This window comes from Channa argus, chromosome 1 (assembly GCF_033026475.1).
Source record: "Channa argus isolate prfri chromosome 1, Channa argus male v1.0, whole genome shotgun sequence".
NCBI classification, from domain to species: Eukaryota; Metazoa; Chordata; class Actinopteri; order Anabantiformes; family Channidae; genus Channa; species Channa argus.
The window spans coordinates 40,007,199-40,033,062 of NC_090197.1; the positions used below are offsets into that span (position 1 = coordinate 40,007,199).

The window sequence follows — 25,864 nt, forward strand, 5'->3', positions numbered from 1 at the left end:
GAGCCAAAGAATACAGTCAACACAGTCAACACTAAGCTAGAGGCAAGACAGCTCCAACAGAAGGAAGACAGAGTAGAGGAAAGATCAAAACGAGAAACATTTCAGGCTAAGCTGACAGATATTTCTCCAAACTCAAGCAAACTTGACATCTCAGAAAACTTATAACATTCTCCATGAGTGTGTATGAAACAGAGTTTTTTAAATTCTCATTTGCCACAGATAGAGAATGTGCAGCAGATGGGAATATAATTTGACAGATATAAAAGCATATTAAGACCTGAAACGCAGAGCACAATACATGTCCCACATGAATAAACTCAATCAAGACAAATAAATTTGATTCAAAGCACTTCATTTACAAAATGATCTTTTCAGAAAACAGTCATCCGTGTTCATGCAATGTTGCAGCACAAGCTGCGCAAAGAAGAACTCATTTAAGGTTCTGCGCAGTTGAAGTAGTAATAGTCTTTGTTTCAGTGCTGGGAGAACTGATACAAGCTGCTTGATAAAACTATATTCGGTTGACACACAAAGGAAGTGCAGACAGAGTAATCAACGTGAGTGCAGTGGCGTCCAATCATTATTGGTTCCCGAGCTATTGTTTTGCAAGTAGACGTGCAGCCGCAGGATGCGATCAACACCTTCTGTGGTTTTCCAAATGTGCTTGTATGTATGAATAACAAACTGTCTAATAGTGGATCGTTTTACAATCAGTTTTTATCATTTACTTTAATTCAAGTATGCAATAGTACTATAAATACTACTACCAATACCAAATATTTCCACTATCCACTGCTTATATTTATTCCCTTTAGATGTTTTGGTTATCATTTCTTTTGACCATGTGACTGCTTATAACCAACAGTGAGCTAACAATTTTTCCTTTTATTATATTTAGTTGACTTTTTCCAACTGTTTTTCATTACCTTTCGCTATAAATTTGCATGATTTATTCATTACTTCTATCACTTTTTATTACTTCTAGCTTTGCATTGACCATTATCCATTCTTTTTAGAGAACTGTTTAGACTGCTCTACTTACATATTAATGCAGTTTACACAGACTCAATTAACATGGCGCTCAGGTGTTACAGCTCGTCCAGTGTGCGGCTTTATATTTTTTAAAATAAAATTACTTCAACTTTAAAAAAGAAATCGTATATAACTTGTTTTTTTTTTGTTTGTTTTTTTAGCAGAGATATGCTCCATAGCTTATCTTAATATGGAAAGGTTCTGTTGACACAGACTCGCATAACAGCACTGGAAGCATTGCAGAGATATTCCTCGCTGGGCAGGCTCTACCCCTCCACATGCCGATGAGAATGGGCACCATGTGTGTGTATGAGATATGAGAGGCCACAGGCTTTAACACAGTGTTGGTATATTAACTACAGCTAGCTTCATTCCTAAAATTTGCATATTGTAGTTTTTATGCACCCCCTGAGAACTGCAGGAGTACCCTCTTGGGTTCAAGTACTCCTAGGAAAACCACTGCAATATGTCGTAATGCTCCTACAAGCAACTCCATTCAAGTTAACAGGCAGACAACTTGAACAATCGATTAGGTGTCTGCTACCTCTAAGGACAGCTGGGCAGGGTTTTCTGTAAGAGGAACCAATCAGATTTGTAATATCAGAACGAAGTGGTCCCTCTTTCCTCCTCAACATGACATATGCTGGCAGCTGATGGTTTGGAAGACAGAATCTATTAGTCACCCACACTAAGCAGTAGTGTATTTGGCCGTTCAGTTTAAGTAAAAGTGTGTCTGTTCACCTGATGCCATGAATGCACATGCGTGTTTGAGAAGGCCAAGTATGCACTCACTATTAAGTCAATTACTGTAGTCTGCGAAAGGAAAGAGTTTGAGTGATAAGGGAAAAAATGTGAGGTTGGAGAAGGTTATTAGAGTAACTCATTGCCTCCGAGTCAAGTTAAAAATCAGCAAATCAGCTGCTGCTTGTTCCACCACAAGTACCCTTTAATTAAAGGTCAGGTTGATGTCTCGGGCTAGAATAATAGAGCAATGGTAAAAGGAGGACAATCTGTAGAATAGAACAAGATGCATATGATGTCCCAACCTTAATAGGTAAAAGATTTTAAGCTATACAAGGTGAGGAATGCAGTTTGTTCAGCCTATTCTTCAAATCTAGTTTTTCTACTGGTTTATATACACAGATGCATAAAGCAGGAAAGAGTTCTGTTTCAGTTCTGTTATGTTTTTTTTCCCTCTGAATGAGATGCATGGAGCAGTGGAACTTCGCTCTCTCTCTGGAGAAGAAACAAGTAAACAAAAGCATGGACAAGGAGGAGAAGAGACCAGTGTGTTCAAATTGGATTGTCCTCATCCCGGTTCAGGCTGGGATAAGAACTCATGAAGATACACATGCACACCCACATGCATTGCATCCACACTTAGAAAGTGAGCAAACATGATGTCTATTTTCAGGCATCGCTGATCTGGCCAAAGCATTACAAGATTAAAAGACAACAAGAGCATAGTCAGATTAGATAAATAATTCTAATGTTTATGTGGTTTTAGTAGGTGTAGGTGCAGAAGGACCACCGAAAAATCCTTACACCTCCATATAGAGAAACAGGAGGAATAAAATGATCAGTAAACAATATGAGTGGTGGCAGCTGAACAGATCATCTGCCAAGAAATGGAGGTTTTTGGTAAAGATTCCAGCCGGAATTTGATTTAAATGCTTCAAAGGGGCTCTTTAAAAAGGCAAAAATCTCACAAGAGCACAGAAAAACCTGCTTTGTCTTTCAGCATAACATACTTCCATACATTAACCAGATTAACATCAATATCCTAAACCATCTTGCAAATATGCAGCTAAATTAAGTGCATCTGTGTCAGCAGCAGCCCATTCCAAGCATCCCAAGGCATGGGCGGGAAGTTGAAATTTAATTTGCAACATTTGAGCAGCCAAAACGCACCCTGTTTAACAGTAATTTTAAGATGGCAGAGGCGTCGTTAGAGTATGTCAACATTAAAATGTGAGAAGAAAAACAGAGTCGGGAAATCACAAGCACCACAAGCTGAGAGGGAAACAAACTCAGCAGCATTACGGCCATGGTGAGGCATTCATTTTCTTCCTGTTCTTTCTTGTTTGCTTCCTTGTAATGTTTAGATTATCTTTGCACTCTCCACTCTCTGTGTGTGACTTTATGATCCCGAAAGGTATTCTCTGTTCTGCCCATATGTTGAATGATTTTCGCAGGTCATTATTATTATATTCCCATATCATCTGCATTTCTGCGCAGGTGTTCACAAGGCTGGTTTGAGACAGAGCAGGACATCTGAAGCATTTGGTTCTGCTTCCTACTCCGACCATACTGTCTCCAGTCTGCTTTAACAGTTTCAGCTCTAAACTCTACCAGAGACATGCTAATCAGAGAAAAACACAATTCAAAAAGCAAGGGCACCACTGGAAGCCATTTCCCTTTTTCCCCTCCCTTTCCCACTTCTTCTTCTTTTCCTTTCGGCTGTTCCCTTCAGGGGTCACCACAGCGAATCATGTGCCTCCATCTAACCCTGTCCTCTGCATCCTCTTCTCTCACACCAACTAACTTCATGTCCTCTCTCACTACATCCATAAATCTCCTCTTTGGTCTTCCTCTAGACCTCCTGCCTGGCAGCTCCAACCTCAGCATCCTTCTACTGATATATTCACACTTACTTCTTCACACAGGAGCAGTTGAATCAGGAGAGCTGGGGGACAAAAGTATATTAACATTTCCCACTCGGCCAAAAATGATACTTTTCTTTGTGGGGCTACACTGGTCTTAAACTTGCCTTAAAGTTTAAAGTAGATAACTTTGCACTTTAATGCAAGTGTAAAGGGGGTAGGAATGCAAATGCATATAGCAGACAAGTTATGAAACGCTTAAAAGTAGATGAGGAAAAATCCAAAAAATGGAGCAAGAGAGAAGGAAATCAAAGCAAAGACCCTGACTCTAATAATACATTTAAAGACATACTTCAGACTTTCCGGTCTCTATACTGAGTAAGTTGTTGCTGTGTCCAGCAACATAACAATGCACCACCAAGACAGCTTCTAGCCAATATAAATATCTAAATATTCATATATGGCACTTCTGGATAACAACATATAGTAAGTTACCACTAAGATGAAAAGCTGTAAATAAAATAAAAACTGACTAATAATGAATATGCTTTTGTAAACTGAAAAACAGTCGCTCAACCGCACACACCTTTTCAGGTGAGATCAGCCTCCCCTTATAGCTCACGCTTTAGACCACTTGACAGAAGGCTTGCACAAGCTTATGTGTAGGTGTGTCTCTCTCTGTGTGTGTACACACACAGTTAGAGCCTAAGCCAATAATCTTCCTTCTGATCTTTGACCCTCACCTTTCTAGCCCATGTTTCTCAATCAGTCCACCGCTGACGTATTAGACGTATAATCTGGAAAGGGGTACATGTACACAGTACAGCGGAGGAGTCAACAAGTATTATACTTACTTACTTAATGTTTAAGACTTGACACTCATTAATTCAGATAATGTATTTCAGAAGAGATAAATCTGATCTATGAGGGGCTTAAATTTCCTTTTCTTGGTGACTTATTAAGATCTGTAGGGGGCATGCAGCCTTGACCTGGTGTCTAATCAGATATTACTTACAATCTGTCATCGCTACCATGGCCTGGCTCTGCAAATCACACCACACACTGGCTGCCCTGTGAGAAAGACGGATGGTGGCCCTGCTGACCCACTCAGATTTACATGCCTTGTTTCCCTGTATTTTACTATTTCTGTCGCAGAAACACATTTTTCTCCTAAATGCTAATTAATATGGACCCTACCCTCTCTTTTCTATATTTTCGTACATACTACCATCACCCCTATTCCATTTACTGCAAAACTACGCGCTAGGCAAATCAATCACAGGCCATATAAGACATTTTAATGCCTCATCAATCTAGTAACAATGAAATGTTATTTAAAAGGCACAGCTTGACAGCACAATAAAAAAAAATGGCTGCGCTAAGAGTGATGGCAGCAAAGTGAATGAAGTGACGTGAAATTAAATGAAGCCACATTTTTGCTCTAGACACACAGGAGGAGTGGAATCAGGACAGCTGGGGGACAAGACGTAGGGTGTTGAAACATGTGGGGACTTACTGTAAGTGTGTATGTGTCAAGATTCTTTGGATTAGCATAGGGTTTGAGGTCAGATACTGCTGTGGTTAATGACATTTGCTGGGTAGTTACACTACAGGATAAGAAGCTCTCGACTACTCCACAGGGCTCTGGGCTTCAGTGCCACCTAAAAACAAAGGGGTGGCCGGGGCTCTACCAAATCATAGGAAGGGTGGGTGTGGATTGCACCATCCAGACAATCACCCACCTGCAACAATCCCCAGATAGTGAATAGGGTGACAGTGGCCCAGTTTTCTCCGACAAAGGGGACGGGCAGCAGTCCAAGTCGCTGTCCTCATCCATATAGCACAGGGGAGCTAGGAGAGTGCCTGGCCCAGCCACACTGATTGTTTCTGGTTTTGCCAGCTGGCCTGTTCCCTTTGGAGCTTGATTGGGCAAGTCCTCCTCAAACACATCATCATCTCCCACTATGTCCTCAGGGGGAAACCCTGCCTCGCTGCCTTCCAACAGGGTGCTAGAGGACTTAGTGATGTGGAGATGAGAAGCGTAGCTGCCCAGCTCAGAGCAATGCAGGCTGGTCGAGGTCGACGATCGGGAGAAGGGGAGGAAAAGACGGAGAAAGTTGGCTCTTGGGGAGTGAAGAGGGTGGAGCTGGTTGTTAGAAAGAGAAGGAGGAGGGATGAAAGTGATGGGGTTAGATTGGAGACAACTAGAGTTAGGGATGCCCAACATGTATTTGTAGTTATTGGTGTAGGATGGGACAAGGTGAGGGTGGGTGCGTGTTGAGAGGGCTGGATTTTGGTTCTGGTGTGTCGGTGCTGCAGCCAGTTTGCCGTTGAGTGTGTGCACACTTTGATCCAAGCCAGGCAGCTGAGCAGGCTCGGGCTTCAGCTCTAGCTCTCCCTCGGAGCAAGTTCGATCTATAAAGTGCAGGCCGTGACATAGATTGTCCACTCGCTGGCCCACATCATTCAGAGACGCAGAAAACCTAAGCGAGCTGCTGGGACGGCTGTTGATAGAGGAGGGCAGGAGCACAGAAAGCCAGTCTCGTTGTTTGGCTTGTTTAGAAGCTGGTAGATCATCTGTGCAGAGCGTGGTCACTGAAATACCCCTTGAACCTTGACAGGTTTTACCATTAGAATTCAGTAGAACCACTGAGTTCTTCTTCTGAGAGCTCTGATCCTGACTGCTGGTGTGAGAGTATTTGTGCATGCGCATTAATGAAAGAGGAACATGTGACAGACGACAGTGGTAAAGGACAGGAATAGGAGAAAGAATGGGGAAAGGACAAAAAAAGAGAAATGGAAGAGATGTCATGCATTTGAAATTAAAGGAATTTAAAAAATAAAAAAGAAACCACTTTGGGGTTTTTACCTCTGCATGAAAGTAACACTGAATGACCCATGTTACTATAGAATCCATTTTATACACACTAACAGTGACAGTGTGTTGCTCAAGGGTAAAGTCAAAAACATCATTATCCATCACCAAGTAATGGAGTGAGAATTCATTTTTTAATTTTTTGTAATGAGCTGACAAAGTGCATCCACAAACTGTGCACATAAATTCCATCAGTGGAAGAAGGCGTGAGCGGAGTTTTAAATGGTTCGTACCTGCAGATGTCCTGGCTGGAGGGGGACACCGACGTCCTTGAGAAACTACATGGAGCGTTGACTGAAGTTGGGCTTCCCGCCTGAGGAATGCGTAAGAAAAAAAAAAGCCAAGAACAAAGAAAAGAGAAAACAGATTAGATCAGAAAATACAATCATGGCACATCTACTAAACCCTAAAATGAAATAACTACAGTATTATTCAACAAACAAGATACAATCATATTTCCTGTGTTGCCAGAAAAGGTCCTGTGTTATGAAAACGATCAGACTGTCAGTGCCTGAATCTGATCTTTACAGAGAGAGTGTGTCACGCACTGATGCACAGGATAATAAAAAGGAAACACACAATACTGGCAGTTAATCTATCTGATTAAAGTAATGCCAGGGAAAAATGTGTCTCAGTACATCACAGAGCAAAGAACAGCCGAGGCTGTGAGACGGAGCTATGAAGAATGAAGCACTGAGACAGGCACAGGTGGAAGATGTGAGGCTGTAGACTCGTTGAGTCTCTACAGAGAACTTTAAACAGGTGCACCTGCAGGTACAAGGCTGTTAGAATAAAAATGTGTTCAGCATTAACTAATGTAGTTTTTGGATTTATTATTTTTTTTGCCAACCGTATTGTGAGTATTACTTAAAACGGTCTTGCATTTTAAGAAGGAACATTCTGGTTTAAGCCAACCAATTTTCTTTGCCCGCTTTATGTTTGTTTGACCATTTCTGTTGGTTGTGATCAAATTTTAGTCCCCATATTTACTGCAGAGCTCTAGGAACAAAGTTACAAGATTGTTCAGTCGTTATCCACTTTGTCTGAAAGAAACGAGCCAAAAGTGAGCACACATGAAAGGTCAGTAACAAGGCTGCCGACGCGCATGAGAATGCGAGTCAGGAGCGGTGATGCATTATTTAAGATGCTGCTATTTCTTTAGTCAAATAATGTCTAATTTTAAATTCTTTGGTGGTGCTGCATTTTTGAAGTGGATTAAAATTGGTCATAAGATTAAAACCTCCAGTGCTTAGAATGAGCAAGTCAATCAAGTGTAATAACTTTAATGTTAAATTTCCTTTCCAGTTTCCAGAGCGGACCATATCCTGTGTCGTGAACATGGGCTGACATGAAGAATGGGATCAGATAGTGTTTGGGTTGCTAACCTAAAGACATGGTGGCCTAGTAATTTTAAGAAGAGACTAATTACCTATTGATTTCATTTCTTACTAAGGGGAAATTTGTAAGTTCCAGCCTGACACCAATCAATAGGAAATTCAATGTCCAGCTATGCCCTTCAGCCTGTTGTTCTATGTGTACACACACTGCTCAGCTTCCTTTTCCCCAGTTATGTTGTTCCTGTTGAACTGTTGTTCTTTAATAGTTCATCCAAGATCAGTTTTACAAATGTTTTCATCTCTGTTCAATATTTATTTATTTTAATTCTAATGGCTTCCTTCAAGGCCAATATTGGGGGGGGTCCTGCTTTCTGGGCTATAAATGTATAAAACTCAGACTGCTCTGACAGGTGGGCGAGAGGCAAAAAGGTCACATGAAAGCACTAAAAGCCACTTTATCCTCCAATGATAACTAGACTGTTGACATATGGTTATCTAAAGCAACAGGTCACTAGGAAGTATCAGGTTGATATCCTAATTCCTTATTTGACTGAACATACATCTCATGTCTTTTAACCATTGACGTCCTGTGAGTGGGACAATGAACTGTCTCTGCGCTCACAGTTTAACAACAGTGTAATGATATCATTGTCGAGTTAATAACAATTAACTTCCCAATAGCCTGTATGATTCTTCAGACATCTATTAAACATGTGCTCTCATCATCACTGGTCTCTCTTGTGCTTAGCACCTTTGATGAGTAAATGAGTGCTTGTGTTTAATGGATGATCAAAACACTGCAGGCGATGATATTTCAACAACTACTGAAAAATAGTGTCAAGCAGTTTTGACACTTTTTTTAATCTAAAATATTTTCCCTTGTCATCATAGTATCATAAATACTTATTTAACCTCCATCCTCACACACACACACACACACACACACACACACACACACACACACACACACACACACTTCATCCATGGATTAATTATCCCGTTTCCTACTTCTTATTCTCTTTTTATTCTTTTTACCTACCTACCTCCATTGTGTCCACCTCGAGAAATGTAGTTTTTAGGGTTTGGGTTCTTTCAAAGAATAACCTTTAAAATCTAACAGAAACAATGAATCACTACCTCCCAGGGAGAAACATCTAACAAGCTGGACACATTGCTGAACGATTATGTGACTAAAAGTTTTAAAACATTAAAATCAATGGCACAATGTCAAGATTTGCTTATTTTAATTAATAGCAATTTCACATCAGTGTCTCAACTGATATATTTCTTTATTCAGTTTTTTTTTTTTACATAATTAGTAGTTTAAAAAAGCACAGTTACATGAAATAGACAATGTGATTCGTATGATAGCTCTGACAAACACTAGTAAGTCAATTTTTACATTTCTTTCCCTTTTTTTGTGTGAAAGTTAAAAAGATTTAACATGTATTTTTTAGTCTATATACTAAATTAAACTAACTGGCTAGGAGGTTTTTGAGAAGTTTAACTCACTTAATTCCACTTAGGCTTGTAGTGCCTGCAAAGACTATTTTACATTGATTTCACTTGAAATAGGAATACATAAAGTATCTACCTATAAGCTTGATGCAGGCTAATCACAGAGCCAAGATGTCATTAGTCTACTGCTGAGATGCTTTCTCGAGTGCAGTGCAAACGTTCATTAAAATTCATTTTTTTTAAATCAGCAATTTTCTATAGTTTTTTATTTTACATTTTCCCAAGCTTAGTCATTGTTGGCTTCTCAAGGTAATTCTGCTAATGAAAAGTGAGGAACCCAGTATTCATTTAAACCCCAGTAAACTGCACCTGTCTCATGGTTTAAGAATATTTATAGTTCTGTCACTTGCTGTAATAGGCTTGGCTTGAGATTGAGGCAGTAGATGGTTCAAAGGGAAAGACTAGTTACTATAATTAAACAGTGGCCTAGTACGTAATCAAAGAAGAACGAAGTGGGAGCAAATCTTTGAAATTCAATCTCAGACTTAATCTCTTCTGACACTAAACAAGCAGAGAAAATCCATCAGTGAAGACGTTATTTTTTATGAGGCACTCATAAACAAAAAAAACAAAACAAACAAACAAAAAAACCCGAACATTTTGTTATTTAACTTTCTCTTAAAGTAACATCAAGCACATTAGAGCTCTAATTGTGATGATTTGGAGGCAGTAGTTTGTGCAGAAGGCAGAAGGAAAGGTTGTTGATTTGAATCAATTTACCAGCACTTGAGACTAAAAAAAATCCTGCCCATCCATCAGCAGTGGGGCCTCAAGAGAGCTTGCAGAAACTAGCAATCAGGGCAGCTGCTTCAATCCTTGACAGGTTTCAAAGTGGCAGCATTAGAACTAGATAAACAGTTACTTCTTATTATTACTAAAAGTTCATGTAAACCGTTCTTTTGAATAAAATCAGGTCAATCACATAATGCGTTCAGTAACTCCCCTGCTAAAGGTGAGTTTAGCTTTAAGGAAAACTTTATCACAGATATTTAGCAGACATACACAGCGGACATCAAATATTGTAAACAATAGGTTGTCTGACAACAAATGTCAGACTACCATGTTTGGCCACTTTTTAGGGATCTCTATATAGTACGCTGAAAAATGTTTTCCAGTCTTAATGATGAATGGAATGCTGATGCAAGTCATAAGTGACTAAGTGAGAATATGCCGTTTTATTATCTTGAGCTCAGATAACCTAAAATTGGTACATTTCACACATTTTTCACACCTGTGAAAATCTAAATATATTAACTCGGGAACAATGTGTAAATTAATCTATTAAATAATCATTATAGTTGTATCCCTTCATAGGGTAGCTGACAACATAGCACAATCTGCTTTTGTAGCCTGGAAATGTGATCAAGTTGCTTGAGAAATAAAGTGCCTTTCTATCCATCTTCCCTAAGTGTCTTATTACAACTCTGTAGACAAATAAGCAATAACAGCACTTTCCAACAAAACTGTTTTGTAATGAAACCATTCATGTCTGTTTTCTCTGCCAAGCTTCAGCACATACCCAAAAAATGAGCATTGCTTTAACATTGAGTATTACCAAAGGGGAAAAAAACAAGATGTGTCCTAAGATATTACCATTTACCTTAACTTTCTTCAAAATACTGGCTTGGCTCTGTGTCCGGTTTGTGAGTGGTTAGCCAAGCTGAGCAAAACACCAAAACCAGCGCAGCCGAGATCTGCTGGACCCAAAGTGTGCACTGCAGCAATGGAGCCTGAAATGCTGCAAAACAGCAGCAGGTTGAATTTTAGAGCACCAACAGATGTTTGGCCAACTATCAGCAGCAACCCACTGAGTGGTGGGTGTCTGCTTTGTGTCTTTTTGAAGACTGTAATACTTTAATTCCCTCCCAAACAGTGTAGGAGGTAATGCACAGCTCCATGGCACTGTGCTAAATACAGAAACTGCCACAGCTAAGACTCCTGACCTCACCAAGTGGAAAGTCTACTCGAGCCAAATCAAGGGTCAGTCCTCAGCCCACATTCTGCACTCAGATAAAGCTTTTATAGCTGCTTTTTAATAGTCAACACTGACCGATATTTAAAGACAAATGTAGATTTTTTTTACCCTTCAACTTCACTATTCCTTCACAATTATCAGGAGAGTTGTTCTCTAAACAGCTCAATAAAAGACACTGTGCAAATGAAACCATGAACTAACAAGTATAGAGCACAAAAGACCGAATAGGTTTTAGCTTTGGATGCACATGTACATTTAAATCTAAGGCCATGCACCTTAATCCCTCACATCGATAAACTCACAGATTGAGGCAAAAATCATGTTCATGAAACAATTTGGCTTGTTGCTAAATGCTGCAGCTTGGTTTACTGATATTATATAATTGGCTCTTTCCTGACATGTGTGTCTCATGACAGGTTTTCCAGGGGGGATGTTACAGGTAACTGGATACTGTACCAACAAAGTAGATATTTTTATGAGTGTTCCTTAGAAGACACCAAGAGTGAATATCTACACGGATAAAAGCTAAAAGCTAACAAGCATAGTAAAAGGACCATAGGATCCTACCAGGGTATCACCATAACACTAGAGCAGGTGGTTTGACAGAATGAGCAAATTGTTTGGAGGTTTGTGCCACACAAAGTCAGACTGCATTGTCATGCTAAGTTGGAAATACGCTTTTCTTAGGCAAATGCTGTGGTTACTTGCGTAGAACAATATCACTTGGAGTCATCGTTTCTTGACAGACATACGTCATAGTGCTTAAGCTTTAATTTGTGCCATGTGTACAAATGCAGTATTTGTTTTAGTGGCTTTACATCGAGTCTGGCTGGAGCTCATGAGAAAATGAATAAAAAACAAAAGAGTATTAAGATCATCCATTAAGAATAGGCACATGAGTAAATTAGAGATCAGGAAAATCTTCCATCTCATCCTGCCAATATTGCACAAAATGAGGAAATCTATAAACGCCAAAGTCATCGCCTGTAGTATCACAGATTATATTGTTACTCAAGCAGCTTTCTTGATAAGTAGTTTCAGGAACTTTGTGTGCTACTGATAATAATCTGCTAAAATAATCGCCTGTTAAATCTTGTGTTTAGTTTAAGTCTTTATCAATATCTGTCAAGAGTCTGGGGAGGATTTCTTGTGCTGTTTTTGCTTAGTTACTCAAAGTGGTGCAACGAATCAAACCTTTCTTTAACCACTGAGGCTTCTGGCAGACTTGTCCACCAAGAGAACAATTCATACAGATTTACAACCTGCCAGTCAGTGGTATTTCCCTTTAGGAAGAAAATGGAAACTCTGGCAAGTGGATTAATGATTATTAATTAAAACTGTCAAACTTAAGAATCTTGTTCATAGTTTCTATGAACCCCCTCCCCTCCCACACACACTACAGTACTACTCTTAATTTAAATGCATGGTGTCCAGAAACCATTCCTAATTAAATCCACCCCCGTTTACAGATGAGCTACCTGGCATTCTTGGTATAACAACAAAAACAACAACAAAACATCTATCACTCTTGACTTGACTTGTATTATATACTCAATTATGCTCATCATATATATTGCAACATCTCTGAAAACCATTAAAAGGAGTAGTTTAACATACTGGCGGAAATACAGATGTATATATTATGTATGTAAATATACCAAACAGCACCTTTACATACAGTAAATGAGTTTCAGTTACATGATATCAGGTCACTGACCTGGAAGACATGACAAGAACAGATGTACAAGACAATACAATCACACACGCAGGTTCAAACATGTCACATTCTCACTTTTACTAAACGTTTGATAAAATTATTACTAAACCTTTTTCCGGTTCAATTTGTACAGACTTTGTACTCACTAAGGTTGAGCACACAGCAAAATGACAGAGTGCAAAGGGTGATTGTAAAGGAGACTTTTGTTCACTTCTACTTTCAATACCAAATTCCCAACCTGGAATTAGTTGGAGGGCTTATGTTGCATGACCCGCTACACTGTTAGAAAATCTGGTGTATCAATCAAGCTTTACTGTGGGAAAATGTGGAAAAAAAACCCCATCATCATAAGATCCCCAGTGAGAGCCAAATCACGAAATCAAGAAACACATTTGAAAGCTGTGTTACTATCACTATCTTTAAAGTCTGTGTTGTGCAACTGCACTGCATAGAAAAAATTGACTATTTCATTATTATTTCATTACAAACTTGTATCAGAGTATCAGAGTTCTCTTCAATTGTAAAGTCAGTTCAATAAATCAACCAATATGGTAACCAATCATTTACTTTTTGTAAAAAGTACTAGTGATTGTTTTAGTAAGCTACACACCATAGTGCATATCCTTCTAGTCAGTGAGTGGCGTGAGTATGTTTAACCATAACTTTAGGACTATTTAACACTCAGGTGCAACAACACCATTCTTGTTCATGTTTAAAGAGCTCCTGGATTGTAAATCAAACATTACTGCCAGAGCGGTCCCTTTGGTGATGAAGTGGCCCTGACATCTATTAGCACAAGTACAGGGTTTATCTGCTAAGAGGCTCAGGGGACCAAGGATGGAAACCCTGGAGCCAGATTCGATGCACGTTTGCTTGAGGGAGCAACAGAGAGGAGAAGAGTAGGGAGAAAACAGAGAAAGACAGTAGTCACAGAGAAGTGACTCCGTCTGGCAGAGAGCCACAGTGAGCTGAGGAGATGAGGTGTAAAGACACGTCTGTTCTCTGGTGGGTGATCAAAAAGGCAGCTCTGAATGGGGCGATGTGATGGAAGCGAGGCACGTTATCCATCCTTTGCTCTCACTCCACTGCACGTCCATCTGTTCCGTCAATCTCCACTCACCTCACAGACACTATTCTGTTTTCTGCTTCTCTGTGGCGAGGAAGACCTCTCATTCAAATGTTACCATTTGTGTGTGCTTTACTCACCTTTGATATATTGCTGGACCTGCTTGCAGAATGACCCAGAGGCTTTTCATTCTGTAAGGAGAGAAAAAACTACTTCAATGAGTTTGAAAAAAAACTGTACATGCATGCGGCATACTGAGAGCTCACATTTGCCCTATAATTACAATCTGCATCACATTTCATTTGTAATGAATGGTGCTGTGCAACGATTAACTGTTTGACACGAACACATAATTAACATTTGACCAACTGAAACAGAACAAACAGCACACTAATAGTGTATAGCCATGTACAGGCACAGTGGGTCTTTGAACTAAGGTAGCATACTAACATTCTCAGAATGACAATGAATATGACGTTAAACAGGTATTATGTTGACCGTGTTTATTTTAGCGTGTTTGCAAGCTAACATCTGCTAATTAGCACTAAATATGGTTGATGCATGTGCAAAGCTAGTCAGTTAATCAGTTGTTTGGTCTTAAAACAGAATTTGGAGCCAAGTAGATGGAATGGGAGCCAGGAATTTACCAAAATCCACAACTTTGTTACGACACTGAAGACCACGGCATCACTAAAAACACGACAAGAAATTATTAAACTGGAAATTATGCATGTCTGTACATTTCACATCCGTCCATCCAACAGTTGAGCTATTTTTGCCAGTACCAGAGCAGTGGACCAACTGTACAACAGATTGACACTGGAAAATTCTAAAAAGCATTTTTAAGTAATAATGTATTGACTTTGAAAATAGTGTAGATATGATCATATGAATGATGATGCACATTATATTAAGAATAGGTAGAAATAATTCCTGGTTTGTCTGTCTGATGAGCTGCGCTAATTAGACTGAGACATTCTAAGCAGCTCAGGGCACTGAGAGACTGAGCTGTTTGGCATCGTAAGTTGGTAAAAGTTCTTCTGGCACGAGAATGAAGGTTGTCAAGTTGATTACATAACACCATCCATCCGAACTCCAAATAAAATCTTGTCATAATATCTGTATCATAACCCAGGAAGTGCAACAGGCCGCATTTCCACCGTCAGCACAGTCAAGTTGTGTTTTGAAGTTGTAATGATCCTCGATTCCCACTCAGTGTTCTCTGCTTGCAACAGAGACTGGGATAAACAGCCACTGGGGTGTTGGGTGTTGTGCTGCATTCAGTGCGGGTATTAAAGCCCTTGCGTGGTTCCTTAATGAGTAATCAATCATAGTTACATAACGCTGAGTTCACGCTGGGTTTGACAGAGCTGTAGCACTTTGGACACAAACGGATTCGCAAAGGGAAATCAGCTCTGCGGGGAGAGTGTTTCAGCTGCATACAGACATAGATGCTGTCACTGATTTAATGGTTGGAGCAGACACATTTACTGTTGGGCCTCTATTGACCCAAACCCCCGTTCTTATCTGCTCACAGGATGTCACTTCAACCAGTACCTCAACCAGGAATAATTTAATTATATTTACTTTGTGCTAATTTGACTATTGTAATTTTACACTGAAATTTACTTTACTTAATTTGTTGATACTGAGCGTGCTTTTTTTTCCTATATTTAAAGAATTAAAAAATGGCTAGGCAATTATTTTCTAACAGTTTTGAAAATTTCCAAGGGTAAACATGATGTTTCAGTTCTGTTGCAGTGACCTGCCTTTCTAGAGTCTACAGTTGCTCTGTGAGACTGTACTCAGACACAGCTTTGAGCTAAACAATTATAAAGGGATGCAATGTTCAAAAGCTGATGTTTCAATGGTATAATTTTTATCACGGTTACAATCTTTTAGTGGGTTTGTGTGGAAATTCTGACTCTGAGAATGTTATTCATGTTGTATGGAGATGGGCTGTTGGGGGTTCAGTGTCTTGCCCAGGGACAATTTTAAATGTGGTCAGCAAGAGTGGGGTGCGAACCTCTAACCCTATGGTTGATAGGGGGTAGGCGGCCACTATACCAACTGAGCCACTGCCGCCCCTCACACAAACACACCAAAACCTATTAAACAACCATAACTGCATGTCCTTTCAAACCTGCACATTGTACTGAAACATCTGTCACATGGATATTTGGTTTATTGGGAGCAAAGGGCTATACCCTATATAGTGCAATTAAACACTTGGCAAAGTCTTACATATAACTTGTAACACACTGATGGTCAACTGGTTGCAGAGCAATTACGAAAGTTTTCATTATCTGATGTGATAAGGAGCTTTTATCAGAAGAAAACAAAATTCTTAAGAAATGTCTATATGCTCTTTCCTGTTCCTTTAATTAAATCAAATGTCAAATGCAAATGCTTGTGTTTAGCATTTTAAAACTTCAAGCTGTGTTTTTGTGTTGTAGTCTGCTAAATTTGTGTTAAGATCTACTTCCTGGCTGAAGCAGAAACACAACTTAAAGTTATAAATTCACATGTAAAAGTACTGAAATGGGGACAGGAAATAAGCCTTTTGACATTTGTATGTTCTTGACAATAGGTAACTCAAAATAATCTCTGTTTGCTACTGTAGTAGTGTATTAAGCAGAGTAGCTCCCATCCATCTCTATGTCATTACCTCTTCATTGTCCTGAACACAGTGTGACACAATAGGAAATACAGCTTTCAATGGCTACAATTTGTGCACAAAATCAATTGTCAAATAGTCCAAGAGAATGAAAGGCAGTTTTAACAGGAGGTATAAGTTGGAGATAACAGGGGGGGGGGGGGGGGCAAATTAGGGACCCTTGCCCATAATCCTGCTTTCTTTAAAACGCATAAATGCCCAGTCTAAAGATTTCTGGGAAATATCAAGAACACAATGACTTTGAGACAGCAGCAATCAAAGCAAAAAGACTGAAGATGACCGAGGATGAGAAATGGATAGATCAAAACCATTTCTCTGTGTCCTCTTTCTGCGTTACCTGCAGCAGAAGGTCTGGAAGTAACATATTCTGCCTCCATGGCTTTAGACTTTAAAGGACCTTACTTTCTGGGCTCATGCATAATTCTGATAAAGATGAGCTCAGGTTTCACAGTCCACTGTGTCTGTCTTTCTCCTCCTCTGAGGGTCTGTTAGCAGCTTCAGCCTTTGATAACACAACTTTCAGACTGGACCCTGAAGACTTGAGCTTGTGAAAAGAAAGAAGCTTAGGAGAGTATGACAGAGGAGGAGAGGTCATATTCAGAAGCATCCCTGCATCTTTCAGGGCTCTGTTCTTGGCCCACGGGGGAGACAGCCCAGCCCAATTTTATGAAAAGAACTTAAAAGACAGCAGAAAACCTTCAGCACAACGTTTTTCGATATTAGAGTTAAGTGCACTGTCTGAGCCGGCTGTATTTAAAAATCAATGTGGCACCAGCTTCTAAAATAAATGGAGGTATTTAAGCCATGTAATCAAGCCAAAGTACCAAACAGATCATTAGTTACATCTGTCATTTCATAAATATGCAGAAATGTTTTTGCAAAACATATGAAGTCGAGGAAAAGCCAGTGCAAAAATTTACACTTCTTATGTTTAAAAATAGTAAATATTTGTGCTACTTATTGCACAAGTATATTAGACATATGTAACAGCCCTGACAAACTGTCTTAGTTACAATAAATTCTAAAAGACGAGCATCAAATTCTCATATTGAAGCTACGCTCATGACTCATTAAACAGGCCAACAGTAATTTTAAGCTAAAAGAATGTGATTTATATTAACCAGTTCTGTTGTAGGACTAATCGTGAAAAGAGCCACAAAGACAGAAAAATATATAACCCACCCAAATGTAAATATGATTCTAATTTTGTTTACAAGTTTTTTGCTAAAGGAGGAACTCTAACTACCAGATGCTTCCTCATGGTTTCTGCTCTACTTCACACCAGAGTCCTGCCAGAGGCAAAGCATAAACTTCGATCTGTGTTTGTGCCAAGACCTCCACAGAGTAAAAACCTGAGACCTTCTGTGAGCGGGCTTCTTACAGCACCACCTGTACTCTCGTGTAACAGTTTCAATAACACTGCACACATGACATGAGATTTTACACACATACTGTAAGTGCGGTCACAAATAAGAGGTGATTGTTAAGCTTGTAACCTAATACCAGTTGCTTATCATGGAAGATAGAGATGGTTTCAAGATGCTTTTAGTACTTACTCATGAAATGTTTTGTTGCATCAATCTTGCTAAACAACCTTCTTCCAACGTGACTTGTTTTTAGTTCCCACATCTCTCAGAGAACTTGCCTGGACTCTGCCTGAAGTGATGGTGACACTCGTAGACAAAGTAATTGCACCGAGTTTGTTTGCCCAGGAGCAAATACGTAGAATTAATAATCAATAATGAAAGTATTTTCATCCAGGACAAAGAAAAGAGCCAGGCCAAGGACAGTCTGAAACTGTAAAAGATGATTCTGGCCAATGACGGGCCAGAATCATCTTTTGAATATTCACCTTGAAGAAACGTCCTCTATTCAGCACAAACTGTTTGACAATGGCACCTACGTACAGTAAACACAAAATACATCTCTGCTAAGTTCTAAAACTTGTGTAGGGAGATGGGTTAGGGTGTTTCCCAAAATTCCCTGCAATAAGAACCTCCTTGCTGTGTGTCCCAACCACTGATAGTGAGATTTTTTTTAAAAATCATCTCCAACTACAAATTGCCGACATTGTGAAGACCCAAGAAGAGAGCAACCGAGATATTGCAGGAAAGACATAAAGTAGGACACAGAGAAGCCAAATGAATAGATACCAGATGGTAGTAATGAGGTGAGTGTCGAAGGAATTAAATCAGTAAAATTATTGGACAGAGGTTTGCGCAAAGTGTGTTTACGATCATTTATTGGAAATTACCTTACATCTTTCTTTTCCTTTGTAAATGTATTAAATTAATGCAGCCTCAGCATATTGCTGACGTTTTTCATTCAAAAGAAATGGTATAATTTCCTAATCATCACAGGCCAAGTCATTTGTAACTACTATCAATAGTGCATGTGCACTATGATCAGAGTGCTTACTGTTAGTGTATACACCATATTGTCACTGTGCTGGTAGCACCTATTGTATGTTATTGCTACTGCTTCTTTTAATTTAAAATTTCCACTGATTAATATCCAGCATTACTTCTGCTACCCGACCAAGGTCTGATCACTCATAAAACACCTGTGTGGGCCTGTAGGATTTGTATTGTAAACAGCAAGATGTAATTAGTTAATGTCATCATGGAAAGTCACTTTTCACCATTTCTTTCAAATCAATAAACCTGTTTATAAAACTGTTTGGAAAATTCCATCCTGTGTGATGTGTGTAGGTGTGTGTGAAGTAGATTGGAGCAGAATGGTTATTATGTCAGCTTTCACTTGCCATGAAACTATTAAACGGCTTCACATTACATGCTAGATTTCACTGCCCTGCATTTTATATAGTGGGGTGTCTGGAAAGCACCATCATATATCCTGCACGCTCCTGTTAATTTCACACCTAAAAGAACACCACGAAAAAAAACTGGTTATGAATTAACTTCTAAGAAAACAACAACAACATCTCACTAAAGCAGACAAATAAAACCACTTTGTTTTCAGTTAAACAGCCATAAACCACAATGCATAGGAGGTAAAAGACTTAAGCCTATGGCTCTACAGGTATGACAACAAAAACAGAGGGTTTAGCCTGTGGCAGACTTCACAGAAAAGTGTTTACCTCTGAATATCTTTTCCTGAAGTAAATAAGCATAACATGATCAGCCTGAGGCTGATCCTTCTGCAAAATGCAAAGCCAAAAACGAGGCCACATTTCTTAAATTCACATGTTGCCTGGGACAAGCCGGCACAAGATTTCCTGCCAACCAGAGATAAGTGAGATTCCTCTTCATAGCCCTGTCTCTCTCAAATCAAACTAATTAAGTGCCAGCAATGTCAAGGAATCCATATTCACACACACTTTACTTGGAAAATACAGTTGACATGGTTAGGGTGAAAGATCCTGACTAATGCTCCTCCCTCTTCAGAGGTCACTCTCACACATCACTGCAGCAAAAGCAATGTCTAATGTTCCTGACAAAGACTCCCACTGCAAGAGGAAGTTGGCCTTTATGTGGTTTCCTGTTCCTATTGGCTTCCAGTGGCTCCTTAAAGGGGCAATGAAGGCTGACTGAGTGGGCAGCTGGGCAGGAGAACAGAACCACATGAAAAATCCTAAATATGGAAAGCTACAACAATCAGTGGAGAGCTTGACTGACCACAGATGTCTACCAGGACTGTGGATAACTGTCTGGGGAAAAAAAAAAAACAATGAAATGGACATTATGCTATGCAGAGAGGTCATGCAGTTTAAAGAGATGAGGTATAACAATGATGACATCTTTTCTTGATCTTGACAAAGTAGTTGAAAATGTGTCAAATGTGGCAGTATGTCTTATATGAGAATGTATATTATTACCTTTACACAGGAATCTCAGCAAAACCACAGCCCCTAATTGCTACCCTGCAAGATATCCGTGTGTGTGTGTGTGTGTGTGTGTGTGTGTGTGTGTGTGTGTGTGTGTGTGTGTGTGTGTGTGTGTGTGTGTGTGTGTGTGTGTGTGTGTGTGTGTGTGTGAGAGAGAGTGTGTGTATTTTTACCATAAAAATAACAACAGCCTGAAGTAGTGGGACTGCAAAGAAAGCACAAAAACACCTCCAGACTCTATAGGTGTTTCTGTATGAACTGGTGTGTCTGATCTCTATCTGTGCTCTCATCAGCAGGATGTGAACTTGTGGTTTCCCCTCCTCCTCCTCCTCCTCCTCATGTTCTGTGTCCTCATCTCTCTTCATCTGAGACATAATTACATCAGTATGTCCAAACAGGATATGGTGAAGCAGAGAAAAAGTGACCATCATATTCAGCACACTGCCATCTACTAAATTTACATAGCAATCTTACCGATGCAGTACTAGAGACTAATCCTGCTGCAATGAGAAGCAGATCTGACAAAGTAGCAGAAGTCAGTCCTAGGGTAACAGCAGGGGGGATCGCACAAAAAATAAAATAAAAAAATAACACCAAAATAGTTAAAGATATGCCAGCATATTTTTGTGACTGTGCTGTGAAGCCAGTTTCACATTAGCTGCACTTTGGGTTGTACTCTTGTACCTGACTTAAGTTATTATTTATGACTTGTGAGATGAAGAAAAGCTGCACATAATTAGTTCAGCACAGTGCTTCTTAATTAGCTGTGTCATTAGAGTGCTTCACTCACAGGCTTGCAGAGAGAAAGAAAGGCTGACTGTAACCAAGAGGTCATAACAGCAAATAAAAGAAAATAACAAGTGAAACACTGCCCAATGCAGTCATTAAAAAGGACTAGTACAAAAACACCAATTCAAGCAGTTGAGAGGGGACTCAGACTATTACTGACTCTAAGAGAAAGAGTCTCATAGCAGCTTGAGGCTGGAGCCCACCACATAGTTTCTTTTTAGCTAGCAGAACATAGCAGCTGCTTATAGGCATCAGTGCTGGCACTTGCTGGGAATATGAACACCCCATCTTAAGTGAACATTTGAAACAAGTTCTCCCTACAAACAATGTAATATAAACAGTATAAACTGTGCTCCAATCAGGCAAAAAGGCTTTACATATGCCCCTTTTAGTGCAGAAGCACAACAAGAAGACATCGCTTGAAATGGTTGGTGGGCATGTTGCATGATACCCAACTATCATCAGACACCCTTTTGCCTTGCTGTTCTCTCCTGCCTCCTGGAATCAGTCTGTCTTTCTTCCCTGCTCTTCCTTATTTCTCCCTCCATCCCCACCCTCTTTTTCAACAAGTTTTAAGCTCTGCTATGACATGTGACTGCATTAATCTCCACTCTCCCTCCCCCGAGCTGTAGATTTGATACAAAGCTCTGTGATTTGGTGCATCAGTCGATGATGTGATATGTTAAGCTGTAGATGGAGAGAACAAAATATATTTCTATTTATATCCAACCACTCTGCCACAGAGGCCTTGTGTGTTTGTCTGGAGTTTCTGTGTGAATCTTTCAGCAAACAGTCACACTCTCCAGAGAAGACCAACAGTTTACATATACACACACTTTCTCACCAGAAGTACCTTTGGGTTTCTTGAGCACATGAGCTAAGAGCTGAGGGTTAGTGAGTTCTTTTAAATTTAACCTGACTTGATAAAAGGTTTTTAACAGTCTCGTACTATTATCAAACATAGAACGTACAAACTGCACAAAAAGGAAAAAGAAAGTGTGCACAGCAGCTGACTACATAACAATGCTTCAGGGAAGTTCATGTTTGCTGGTCATGTACAGTATTTTCATGCACTCTCACTCATCCTGAACAAAGGGCAGGCACACAGGAGAAAGTGGGTCAACCTTTCACACTAAAGAGGTGGCAGATGCATGCTGAAGTACAAAAACAAATATGTACAGTGAAGTCACACATGGACGCACAGGCACACGCACAGAATGTAAAACTGCATACAGTGAGAGGTTTGGAGGCCCAGAGAGATAGAGCAGAATATACATAAGCACAAGCTGATACAAAAGATGAGCAAAACAAACACAATGTACCCGCACATTTAAACACATCAGTAACCTCCAGCATTACTCCGATCCCACCACTTCTGCTTGAAACGATGTACTGACCATTTCTGTTCATTCTCTCGCTCGTCATTGTTTCATTGTTCTCTCTCTCTCACACACACACACACACACACACACACAAACACACAAAACCATCCATTCCTGGCAACTCTTTCATCTCTCAGCTACTGCAGCAGAAGGACTCTGCCATCACCACGGAGACAGAAGGCCTTACCATAACAGCCACTGAACGGAACCTACGACAAGCCCCCTTTCCTTTTATTCTCTTTTCAGTTTTACATTTGCACACGACTTATATCTGATAGAGCATGCGTCTAGATATTGTTTAAAATGTTCTGTTGACAGGATACCAAACATAAACACATGATCGAAAGCTGCAGCATTAAAATTAGCACCAGCAACAACACTACAAAGACAAAAAACAACTCTATCAAGAACAAGAAACTGTACCTGAATCTTCATTTTCCAGCAGGAGTTCATGTCTAGTTCCTGAAGCCACCTCACCTCTCTTTCAAACACATGCGTGCGCGCACACACACACACACACACACACACACACAGACAGACAGACACAAACACGTGCACGCACACCCTCACACAGACAATGGTTCCTCAGGGAGGTTACATGCCTCCTCAGTAAGTCCTCGAGGTGAGTGAAGACGAAGAGAGAAAGAGCCAAGCCTCTGCAAACATGGAAGTGGAGCTACGGCAACAAAGTGAGCCGTCGCTGTGGTGACTGCAGCTATGGCAGCACAGCACGGAAACAAAGACAGACAGAGGAAAAGATAGGGAGAGAGATGGCAGCGGGAGGGAGAGCAACCAGCTGCCCTACATTTTCTTTACACACACACACACACACACACACACACACACACACACACACAAACACATAGAGGCTGAGCTGCTGCTGCTGCTGCTGCTGCTGCTGCTGCTTGTCTGGACTTGCTCTGCCTCTCAGCTGCACGCACGCCCTCACACACACACAGTCAATCTGGTAGCGGAATCGTATTGGCCTTCCTCTTCCTCCAGCTGATCTTGATGAGAGGTAGGGGGAGGGTCAAGCTGTTGTTCATGAATGATTCATGAGAGAGAGGTGGTGTCCTTAAAATAGACTGCCTTTGCTCTGACTCCGAGCTTAACCCTAAAGTACCTCTCGCTGACCCTGCTTAAGCCCTACATATATCCTACATATCCAGAAAGCACTACACACTGCCACAAACATTTACACATCCTTCCCCCTCTGAATCTTTATTCAAGACAAGGAGACTGTCACCAAACCTCTTCTAAACCACTATCATCATCCACCAATCAGAGAAGCTATTATTGCTGGCTCGACCAATCCCCAGCAGGTACAGAGGAAGGTGAAGTGAAGCAGAGATGATAGAGGGTAATTTATTATACACATGCTCACAGCTGTATTCAAGGACAAAGCTGCAGCACAGCAGAAACACATCAATTAAACATTTTAATACAGCTGTGATTAACTTATTAAAAAATGATGCAGTGAAAACTGCAATTGTCTAACCTGTTTAAATGGCTTGTCACCAGGCAGGTCCCAAGTATATGCAGAACTTGACTAAACTAGGTCACTGTGGAGTATACTGCATATTCATGCTGTCGATAACCATTTCTTTTATCAAATGTTAAAATAAAGGAACGTTTTGGATTCATCCTCTAGTTGCTGTAGCTACTGTGCCTTTATGAGAACACCATTGAGGTTATGTTGAATGTAAAATTGCATTCTTTATCTTTTGTGCTTAACATTATTTTCAATTCAGTTTTGCTATGTCAACACAAAGATTAATATTTATTGTGAGTGTTTTGCCAAACAATACTTTGTACTGAACGTGCTTTAATATCAAATGCAAAACTGTTAGTCTCCATTCTCCTTCGGTGGATTGATTGTAACCTGGTCATCAACCAACCATGATACTAATGTGTAAATGTTCTGCAGGTTTAGGTTATGCATCATGAGGTGACCTTCTAAAAGCTTTTCAGGGAGGCTGACCCTTCTAACAACAACAAACATTTTAGTGATTTTTGCTTGATTGGTAAGTTCTGCAGAATTACTTATTGTAATTTGATAAATGTTAAGGGCCAAGGACTGTAGAAGAGCATAGCAGAGCAGGCAAAGGGAAGGCTGGGCTGAACAGAGTGGCTGATTTTAAGTCTCATGCTAGCACAAGCTAACAATAGGTGCATATTGTAGCTTTAAGTAAAATGTATAAGAAAAACAAGAGCTTGTGCAAACCCCAGCAGTTTGTAGTATGTAAATTCACAGTGAGAAATAGGATCTAGGCAACAGCTAAATGATGAGGCAACAGCAGGCAACAAGCGAGATGGTGATTTGAGTGACATGGTTTGTCTAAACTGCTTCAGCATCTATTAACAATGACAGTTTCTAAAGGGGAAGAAGCTGCGTCTAATTTACAGTTTACCTCACAATGTCTTCAATCCCATCTCTTCACCAGCACTAGTGTGTGCATGCTTTAAGACATATATGCTTGACTGATTGAGCCGCTTAATTGAAGACAATGAAGAAAGATTGTCAAGCCAAGGTAGGGATAGGCTACAACTTCCCCACAATGCAAGTTCAGCTTCTTGGTTGCTAACAGGCCCTTCATGGTAGCATAAGATAGTAAACCGGTCTATTAGCACAGACTGACAGCACACTGCTGGGTGTTTTAATGTAAAGCTAAGGAAAAAGGTGGGTGAACACCACTGGACTGATTATAGACCCTGTCAGAAAATACCAGTCACAATTAATGTAAAATGTAGTCAGATCAGTCAAACAGTCTGATCAAGTTTAAGGACAGAAAGCTGAGCCATGCAAAATCAGAGGCCGATGGGAAGAGAAGATTAAATATTGTAGAGTTGGATGGAGGGGTAAAAACTGAAATATAAGGCAAAATGTAAAGAGACAGAGAGTCAGAAAGGGGAGAGAGAGAACTCTGACAGTCGGATTTCAACTGAGCGAGAAACATGTCAGATATCCCACTGGGCGAGAAATTGAGCTGTAATAGCCTTTTCAGTTCATATTCAAATACAGTCATGCATAGTGATAACTACAACA

At 40.0% G+C, this 25,864-nt stretch overlaps 2 protein-coding genes across 10 annotated transcripts in view; both read right to left on the bottom strand.

Annotated features, from left to right (window-relative positions):
- On the bottom strand, positions 1-6,737 carry LOC137135596 (uncharacterized). Its single transcript, XM_067519916.1, has one exon. It carries the CDS (start codon positions 6,700-6,702, stop codon positions 5,323-5,325), a length of 1,380 nt encoding a protein of 459 aa, XP_067376017.1. The 5' UTR covers positions 6,703-6,737; the 3' UTR covers positions 1-5,322.
- LOC137135612 (E3 ubiquitin-protein ligase MARCHF8-like) overlaps positions 1-25,864 on the bottom strand; it is a 67,626-nt gene that overhangs the window by 5,231 nt on the left and 36,531 nt on the right. For 7 of the 9 annotated variants that reach the window (XM_067519949.1, XM_067519984.1, XM_067519959.1 and 4 more), the window contains 2 exons: positions 14,264-14,314; positions 6,744-6,823 (listed from right to left, as the gene is read on the bottom strand). In XM_067519949.1, coding sequence (XP_067376050.1) covers positions 6,744-6,823; positions 14,264-14,314 — 131 coding nt within the window. Of the gene's footprint in view, positions 1-6,743; positions 6,824-14,263; positions 14,315-23,241; positions 23,757-25,864 lie in introns of those variants that run through there. The other 2 variants (XM_067519993.1, XM_067520002.1) reach the window with 2 other exon arrangements.

Excerpts from the sequence above, each read along its gene's own strand:
- LOC137135596 (XM_067519916.1), bottom strand. The coding sequence starts at position 6,702 with ATGGAATTTATGTGCACAGTTTGTGGATGCACTTTGTCAGCTCATTAC.